Source organism: Meriones unguiculatus, chromosome 3, assembly GCF_030254825.1.
Source record: "Meriones unguiculatus strain TT.TT164.6M chromosome 3, Bangor_MerUng_6.1, whole genome shotgun sequence".
NCBI lineage: Eukaryota > Metazoa > Chordata > Mammalia > Rodentia > Muridae > Meriones > Meriones unguiculatus.
Genome location: NC_083351.1, coordinates 60,388,162 through 60,397,461, shown reverse-complemented (window position 1 = coordinate 60,397,461; position 9,300 = coordinate 60,388,162). Strand labels below are relative to the sequence as shown.

General features: G+C 54.8%; 1 protein-coding gene across 3 annotated transcripts; it reads left to right on the top strand.

The window, feature by feature from the left end:
- The first annotated feature begins 3,739 nt into the window (after positions 1-3,739).
- Repin1 (replication initiator 1) lies at positions 3,740-8,821 on the top strand. 3 transcript variants are annotated; one of them, XM_021654503.2, is made up of 2 exons: positions 3,740-3,895; positions 6,039-8,821. In XM_021654503.2, exon 2 carries the CDS (start codon positions 6,050-6,052, stop codon positions 7,694-7,696), a length of 1,647 nt encoding a protein of 548 aa, XP_021510178.1. In that variant the 5' UTR covers positions 3,740-3,895; positions 6,039-6,049; the 3' UTR covers positions 7,697-8,821. The 3 variants fall into 3 exon arrangements, with proteins under 3 accessions (XP_021510178.1, XP_021510177.1, XP_060236033.1); XM_021654502.2 differs by having other exon boundaries at positions 3,741-3,895; positions 6,036-8,821; XM_060380050.1 differs by lacking the exon at positions 3,740-3,895 and adding an exon at positions 4,181-4,745 and having other exon boundaries at positions 6,036-8,821.
- The last annotated feature ends 479 nt before the right edge of the window (positions 8,822-9,300 follow it).

The window sequence follows — 9,300 nt, the reverse complement described above, 5'->3', positions numbered from 1 at the left end:
CTTCCGGGATAGACTTGTGGCCACTGCTAAACAGTCCGTGGGTGTCTTCAGACAGACAGGTCTCTAGAGACTTGCTTTTTACCATCCAGATGCTTACCCATTTAGCCATGTAACTCAAAACAAAGACCAGACCCTTTCAGAAGAGAAAATGAATCTCCCAGGGCCTTCAATGGGCCCTTTGCCCAGTTTGGCGCTATACTGCTCCAGCAAATATGCCAAGAGCTGGGCCATTCTACACTAGGCGAGGCCACTTGGCCATTCTACGCTAGACCAGGCCACTTGTCCATTCTATGCTAGACCAGGCCACTTGTCCATCCTGAATTAGGCCAGGCCACTTGTCCATTCTACGCTAGGCCAGGCCACTTGTCCATTCTACGCTAGGCCAGGCCACTTGGCCATTCTGTGCTAGGCTAGGCCACTTGTCCATCCTGCATTAGGCTAGGCCACTTGGTCATTCTGCATTAAGCTAGGTCACTTGGCCATTTGGCTGGCTGCTGGACCATGTCTTCCTACCTCTGACACTGCACAGGCTGAAGTCCCCAACTCCAAGACGTTGCCTTTCTCACCACTAAAAAGGCTCAGGAATCCTTGCCCAAGTCCTTGCCATTCATTTCCCCTGCAGAGTCAAGGCTGGTGCTCCATTTCTTATTGAGGTCAGACGTAAGTACAGGTGGTACCTACTGACGGGAGGTGTGTGGGGAACAGGGTACTTCCTTCAAGGGTGGGGAGAAAAGGAATGGTTTGGGGCAGTGCTGCTCAACTTTCCTAAAGCTGTGACCCTTTAATACAGTCTCTTATGCTCTGGTGACCCTCCATCCCAACCATAAAATTATCTTGTTGCTACCTTGTAAGTGTAAATTTGTTACTGTTAAGAATCATAATGTAGATATCTGATTTGCAGGATAGCTGATATGAAACTCTCGAAGGGGTTAAAACCCACAGGTTGAGAACCATTTTGGTTTATGGCCTTGCTTAAGAAAGGGGAGGGGCTCATCACAGGTGGGATGGAGCCGTTTCTTGTTTCTGTGTGTGAATTCTCGAGGAGCTCTGCAAGAATGCAGCAGCCAAGCCTGGTGCTCCCGAAGGATCAGACTGCACGCTCGTTAACCAATGCATCTTACATCTCACACTCACTCCGCCGGGCCCAGCAGTGTGTGCACACACACAGCCATAAGTAGTTAAGGGTGAGGCTGGGGAGTGCTGCCCAGCTGCCATCACCCACCATGCAGCGGTGACTTCCCGTGAGCCCCTGAACACCTGCCAGGCTCAGTGGTGTCACTTGCAAAACAAGGAGCAGACAGTCTATATCATAGGGCTGTTGGGATGGAATGAGACAGATATGAGAGGAGTTCATCACCACGCCGGCACAATCAAGTCCGCCCCCCCCCAGGGTCTAAGGTGACGCTGGAGGGTCTCACTGCACGTTAACCGCCGGCCGGAGGATGCCCACAGAGGCTCCTGTATCTTCTGAAAGGGAAGCTCTGTAACAGAGCTGTGCTTTCTGGGAAGTGTGGTCTGTGTGTGGTCCACACATCAGTGACGGCGCAGTAAGAGACACACACCTCATTCTCTCCCCAGGGTTTCATAATATTGGCAAGTTCTAAAGTTCATGTCGAAAAACAGAAGTAATTATAGACAAGAAGGTAGAAGATCAAATTAAAACAAGACAGAATGGAGCCAGGGATGGTGGTGTGTGCCTTTAATCCCAGCATTTGGGAGGTAGAGGCAGGGGGATCTCTGTGAGTTCAAGGCCAGCCTCAAATCTGTAGGGACTAATGAAACTGTGAGGTGTTAAAAAAAAAAAAAAAACCAAAACAACCCACTTTCTGCAGTGAAAATTTCAATAAAAAGAGCAACTGGGGACAGGGAGATAACTTTCCAAACACAGAGCTAAAGGCGCCAGAAAGAAAAGGGAAGGTGTTAGCACACAAACCAAAATTCTATCACTTCAAAAATTAAAGTTGCTGAGTGTGGTGGATATGTCTGTGATCCCAGCATTTGGGAGACAGGCAACAGGGTGTGGGTGTGAGGCCAGTGGGGTCTACATGGTGGGACCTTTCTTCCCACATCCCCTCAAAAGAACAATCTGGGGGAAGATATTTTCCACATAAATGACAAATTAACACCTGTAAGCATGCACTCCAAACAACAAACTTCCCAACCTCAAAACTAAGCAAACAGAAGATCAGGCAAAGGATAAATTTTCAAAAGTCATAGCATAAAGTGGTTAAAAAAAATCACGCAAAAGAAACAATTCAGCAAACCAGCAATAAAAACAAAAACACAAACAAAACACACACACACACAACAAGAACAACAAAAAAACAAAAACAAAACAAAAATCAAAGCAGATAGTCATTTTAATTAAAATTGGGAAAATAGCCCATGTTTTCAAGAAAATGGAAAGATGGCCATTTCTCAAGGATAACTAATAAATCTTGAACGATAATTTAAAATGTATAACTTGCGTGTTGATATACATGCGAGGTCTTCCCTTCTCGGAGAAGAAAGAAGTGGGGAGAGGGGAGGAGAGAGGGAGGAACTGGGAGGAGGGAGGAGAAGCTGCGATTGGGATGTAAAGTAAATAAATAAACTAATTATCTATCTATCTATCTATCTATCTATCTATCTATCTATCTATCTTGTCTTTGACAATCTGTTTCCACCTCCAAAAGTTTGATAATGGGCACATACAATGAGACATTAATCTACAAGGATATAGAAACTTGTAATCTACTTGCATACTCATGTAGCCATTAAAATATATGAAATACATAAAAGGATAATAAAGTCGGAGAAAACTTACAATATCTTAAGTGAAGAGTCATGATATACAGTTGCAAGGGACCTCAACATAAAACGCCATTCAGAATATCCGAGAATGTCAAAATACCGAATGCCATTGACTCGAGGAGGTTAATATATGAGAGGGCTAGACGGTCCTCTAGTTCCTACATTTGGGAAATATTTCAAAAGTATTTTTTAAAATAATTGTACAATTCAAAACTTGTCTTTGTTGACAGCATGAAAGGACATGAAATCGCACTGGTCTGGAAGCTCCAAGACGGGGTTTCTTTGGAAAGCCAAAGCCACCTGCTAGTGGGTGGTGAGTCATCACCACAGGCTTGCACCTGCCTCCGCAGACGCCACCCTGGCTGTTATGCGTTTCCAAGGATCAAAGACCCACTTGTGCCAGCAGCCACCTGGGCCGGGCCTGCAGCTCCGGAGCTCAGGCAACTCCGGATCTCAGTTGTGGGAATAAACGGACTTGCAGAATTCACAGTCTCGGGCCGTCCACTCCCAGTCCAGGTGCGCGGGGGGTGCGCTTGTGTTGCGGTGCCCTCTGCAACCCGGACGTGGCTGCTCCATAACAGCCACAAGCTAGAACGGCCTGGGCAAAGTCCCGGGCTCGACGCGAAAAACCCCTCCAGTTCACTCTGGCTCCGAGTCTCCAAGAAGCCAGTGCGAGTGGACCAGACGCAGTGACCACAGCCTGTCCGCGAGGTGGCCCAGGGGCGAGCGTCTTCTGCAGGGACAGAGGGTTGGGAACATGGAGCTCCGGCCTGTGGCCAAACTAGAGCTGGTGGCTGCCATGGCAACGGAGTGGGGGGGGCGCCTCCTCGGCCGGGCGCCCTGGAGGGAGAGCAGAGCGGGTGACCTGGCCCGCCCCGCCCCCAGGCCGCAGCCGCCTAACCGGGACTGACCCTCGGCAGCTCCTGTAGTCACGTGGCGCTGGGAACCCGGCTGGGGGTGGGGTGGGGGAGGTTGGGGACGGGCCTGCCAGTTGTGAACTCGAACCTGCCGCTGTCGCCGCTGCGGGGCGGGGAGCGGGCCGTAGAGGCCGGCCTGGAGCTCCATAGATGGGAGCCACGTCCCCGCAGGGCACGCGGGAGAGGTACGGCTCGAGCAGGGGTGCAGGGGCCACCCAGGGCGTGCGGGGGACAGCTCCACCTGTGGGGCGCGTGACCGTGAGTGTGTGCGGCTGTGGGGTTCGCGCGCGCACGGAGTGTGTATGTGTGGGGGGGCGGGGAGTGCCGCGGCGCGGGGCCAGCGCACCTGCGCACAGGCTCCGCGGTGCGTGGGACCCGAGGTGGCCCTCTGGCTCGTCGGAACGGGTTCAGCGTGCCAGCAAATGTGGACGGAGAGCAGGCACCGATACAAAAGGGGTGGGGGTGGGGGCCTGCTGCCACCTGGGGTTGTCCTAGATGCCGAAGTGGATTCTGGCCGTATCCTGGGCAAACTGGCGCGCCCTGCGTAGACCCTTGGGAAACAGGCCTGGAATTTCTGTTGCGAGGAGAGTGGGGGAAGGGGAGCCAGTAGGGATTCCAGAGTTACTGCCTAGGCCACCGAGAGCGAGCCTTGCCACAGATGGAGAGTTCTTCGTGGCCCCCAAAGGCAGCACTGTGCCCCTTGGTTGAAGGTTCATATTCATCCTTTAGTCCAGCGAAGCCTGTGGCTTTGCATGGGGGAGTGACTGAGTGATGACACAGAGCTGCTCAGGCACAGCGCAGAGCCCTCACCCACGGTTTTTAGTTTTGTTCTCCCTTCCCCAGGTAAGGCCGACCTCCCAGCAGTTAGACGTCTGAGCTCTACCATGGGCATAGGGATGTCTATTGCTACAGTTGTCTCCGACATCCGGGTCTTCCGGAGTGCGGGCCGGGGCAGACAGTGCAGCAGAAGCATGCCCAGGAACATGCCTAGAAGGAGCTGGAAAAAGCCTCAGCCCCAGCTCTGCAGTTTTCAGGGCAGAGTTTGGCCTCTGTCCTCAAATCAACCCAAAGCCCCGTTCGTTGCTCAGGTCTCCCTTACTGGCAGGACAGGGGCATACTGGGGAAGGAGTCCATTCTCATGTCATGGAGTCTTCCCTGGGTTCAGGCGGGGATTGTGTGTGTGTGTGTGTGTTGGCTGTGAGTCATGTCGGTAGTCCCCAGAAGAGAGCAGATTAAAGGAATTCGGGAGGTTGCCTGGACACAGCCAGTGAGCAGACATGAAAGGTCGTGGGGGAATCGCACTGCCACCCCAGAACTCACTCGGTGTGGGAGGCTCTCAGGAATTTGGGCTCCCTTGCTGCGGTATGGCTGAAGATGGGGCAGGCATTGGCCAGGTTTGGGAAGGACCAGCTAAGGGACAGAGGTTACAACCTCTTCTTCCCTCCTCTTTCCTGAACCCCAGCAATCCCCAGCACCCCTAAGAGATGCTGAGCCAGGGAGTCGCCCCAGCCCCGCGGAGGGGCGGGGTCAGAGGATGTGGGTGTTCCTCGGATTGAGGAGTGCTTTCCACCCCCCACCCTCCACTGTCCCAACTGCAATTGCTTGGGTGTGGGTGGACAGGGGCTGGTAGGCAGAATGTGGGCAGCCTGGACAGGTGGTGGCCTGGCATTAGTCTTGCCCAGGAGAGGCACCTTGCCCTCCCCTCATTCTGAAGAAAGGCTGTTCCGGCTTGTCCTCCAGGCTTAGACCTGAGTTGGAGAGGCTGAAAACACCTTCCTCAAGGTTTTAGCCGGATGACTTTTGAGGAGATCTTCACACACCTAGGTGCTGAGAGTAACATACACTGGCCTGGGGTTCCCGAGACCTGTCTCCCAGCTTTGGTTTGCTAGTGGTTTACAGTGTGGCCCCACCAAGTCTTACCACCATTTTAAGCCTCACACTTCTTATGGTCAAGTAGGGAGCTCTGATACAGCAGAAGGAAGTGGCAGCCACAGGGAAAGCCAGGGGAGTTTTGCAGGGGAGTCAGGCACGGCAGGAAATGCAAGCATGCAAGAATGTTTTCTGTAAGTATTCCTGACGCTAGGGTAGATACCGGGGGAGAATCCCAAGGAGTGTCAGCATGTCTCCCTTCTGCAAGTTTCCAGGGCAATGAGATATAAATAAAGATCCTTGAAATTTATTTAGAAACTCAAGACCAAAGTAATAGCTAAGAAATAAAGAATAAAACAGTGCTGCCGTTCCTAGAGGGACGTTTTCTTCTTCCTTGGGGTCGGAAGGGCGACACTGGGGTCAGTTCTTGCAGTGACTGTGTTTTTCCACCCTCAGCAGAGGAAGAACCGATGCTGGAACAGCGCTGCAGGGGCCCCGTGGCCATGGGTCCAGCCCAGCCCCAGCTCCTTTCTGGGTCCTCCCAGGAGTTCTCCCAGCCCAACAGAGGGTTGAGGTACCAGGGCAAGGCAGTAGCTCAGCCAGAAGGCCAAGCCACAGGCAAGGCCCATCGTTGCGCCCACTGTCGGCGCTGCTTCCCAGGCTGGGTGGCCCTGTGGCTCCACACTCGGCGGTGCCAGGCCCGGCTGCCTCTGCCCTGTCAGGAGTGCAACCAGCGCTTTCGCCACGCCCCCTTCCTAGCGCTGCATCTTCAGGTCCATGCCTCTGCCATCCCTGACCTGGGTTTCACCTGCCACCTCTGTGGGCATAGCTTCCGAGGCTGGGTAGCCCTGGTGCTGCACCTGAGGGCTCACTCCGCTGTGAAGCGGCCCATCACCTGTTCCGAATGCGACCGACGCTTCTGGCGACAAAAGCAGTTTCGAGCTCACCTGAGGAGATGCCACCCCCCTGCCCCTGAGGCCCGGCCCTTCATATGCGGCAACTGCGGCTGGAGCTTTGCCCAGTGGGACCAGCTGGTTGTTCACAAGCGGGTGCACGTGGCTGAGGCCCTGAAGGAGGCAGCATCCAAGGCCCTGGGCCCCAGACCCCGAGGCCGGCCTGCGGTGACAGCTCCCAGACCAGGCGGAGACGCCGTGGACCGCCCCTTCCAGTGTGCCTGCTGCGGCAAGCGCTTCCGCCACAAGCCCAACCTGATCGCCCACCGCCGCGTGCACACTGGCGAGCGACCACACCAATGCCCCGAGTGCGGGAAGCGCTTCACCAACAAGCCCTACTTGACCTCACACCGGCGCATACACACCGGCGAGAAGCCCTACCCGTGCACGGAGTGCGGCCGCCGCTTCCGCCACAAACCCAACCTGCTGTCGCACAGCAAAATCCACAAGCGCTCCGAGGCGTCAGCGCAGGCCACACCCGGCGCCGGGAGCCCCCAGATGGCAGCCGAGCCCATGGCGCAGCCTGCACGCGGGGCGCCCCTGGGGTCCCCGTGGACCCCGGCCGAGGCCCCTGCGCCCCTGCACAGCTGCGCCGACTGCGGCCGCAGCTTCCGGCTGGAGCGCTTCCTGCGGCTGCACCAGCGGCAGCACAGCGGCGAGCGGCCCTTCGCGTGCACCGAGTGCGGCAAGAACTTCGGCAAGAAGACGCATCTGGTGGCGCACTCGCGCGTGCACTCGGGCGAGCGGCCCTTCGCCTGCGAGGAGTGCGGGCGCCGCTTCTCCCAGGGCAGCCACTTGGCAGCCCATCGGCGTGACCACGCCCCAGAGAGGCCCTTCGTGTGCCCCGACTGCGGCAAGGCTTTCCGCCACAAGCCCTACCTGGCGGCGCACCGGCGCATCCACACGGGCGAGAAGCCCTACGTGTGTCCGGACTGTGGAAAAGCCTTCAGTCAGAAGTCTAACCTGGTGTCGCACCGCCGCATCCACACGGGCGAGCGGCCCTACGCCTGCCCCGACTGTGACCGCAGCTTCAGCCAGAAGTCCAACCTCATCACACACCGGAAGAGCCACATCCGGGATGGCGCCTTCTGCTGCGCCATCTGCGGCCAGACCTTTGACGACGAGGACCGACTCTTGATGCACCAGAAGAAACACGATGGCTGAGCGAGGCCGTAGCCCTAGGGAGACAGGCCTAGATGCCCTTGGCAACAGCCTGTCAGTGGCCCCGGTGGGTGCCTGCACTGGCGCTGCTGGAGAGACAGGTAGGGATCCCAGAGGGACAGAGGAGGCAGTGTGATCTGGGCTCTGTTTAGGAATGGCGTTTCCCCGGGTGGCCAGGGAACCCATTTTAGAATTCAGGGACCTGGCTTTGAGCTAGTCGGCCCCCAGCTGGTTTTTCTAAGGGTCATCTCAGACTGCCCTGTACCCTGGAAAAATAGCAATAGCAGCCCCGTCTACCCTTTGAGTCCTCTGCCAGAGGAGCTACCAGTGGGAAGGGGCCCCCCCCATCCTCTGGTGTTAACGCCTTAACGTCCCCGCCTTTACTATGAGTTACTTCAGGTCATTTTTTGGGAGTAGGTGTGGTATAGTCGTTAGTAAATGAGCCCTGGGGCAGGGAAGTGGGCCCGCTGGATTCATGTTGGTGGACCTGCCGGCTCCTTAGGTAGAGGGAGAGGGGAAGCTGAGCTCACTCTTTTCCTTCCTTCCTTCCTTCCTTCCTTCCTTCCTTCCTTCCTTCCTTCCTTCCTTCCTCTCTCTCTCTCTCTCTCTCTCTCTCTCTCTCTCTCTCTCTCTCTCTCCAGTACCCTTCTGCAATGCCCCCTGCATAGGTACCCAGATGTGTAGAGGTCCATCCATGTTTGGCAATGCCACGTTCTACCTGCAGGTTGCCCTCCCAGGACATTTATTTACCCCTTCATCTGCTGGCTTTATCTGCCCTCTCTCCCCAAGTGCAGGGCTTCCCTGGTGTTTTGTTTAAACCCTTGACCCTCCCCACCTCTTTCCAGAGTGTCAGGAGTTATGTGAAAGAGTAGTGCCTGATGCCGGGGATTTGCCGCAGGGAAGGTTCTGGCAGCCTCCACTATGCACCTGGGTGCCGGGCACACTCACCCCCAGAGGCGCTGGTTCTATTGTAGGGTGACTAATTGTTAGAATTCTTACTTATAATTACTGGATTCTGCTTTCCTATGACTTCTGCCTACCAGGTCTTGTTTTGTTTTCTGGATCAAAACAGAATAACCATTTACCTTCCTTTCAAACTAGAGAATAAAGATTTGATTTTAGAACTAATGGCCAGCAGTGTTCTTTTCTGTGGGAGCTGTGGTGATGGGGAAGCTGCATCACTGTTTACCTAAAAGGAGGCAGGCCATGGGGCTTAGACAGCAGCTGAGTCCCTCTATACTCTCCTCCCAGTCCTTGCTGGAGACAGAGCTAGACATACCCACACTTGAGCAAATTCTGTGTGTTGGGCAAAAGCACCAGAGGACAAGGATGGATTATTTGGAACCAAGGTCTTGTAATGTTGCACCCAAGCCTATCATTTTTTTTTCTTACCACTTTAGCCTTCATGTCACATCACTGAGAGCCTCATGTAAGGATGGTGGACCTTACATACTTTGGTTACATCTTTAGCCTTGTCAGGTTGTTGTCATGAAAAATAGAGGCCCTGGGAAAAGAGGTGTCCTGAGCAGCAAAGACAGCTTTCAGCTCACACATCCCCCAACACTGATTACAGATGCACACAGACATGAGCTCAGCCTTTTCTAGGG

Excerpts from the sequence above, each read along its gene's own strand:
- Repin1 (XM_060380050.1), top strand. The coding sequence starts at position 4,595 with ATGGGCATAGGGATGTCTATTGCTACAGTTGTCTCCGACATCCGGGTC. Across the intron at positions 4,746-6,035 it reads CCAGCTCTGCAGTTTTCAGG|CAGAGGAAGAACCGATGCTG; the intron begins GCAGAGTTTGGC and ends TTCCACCCTCAG.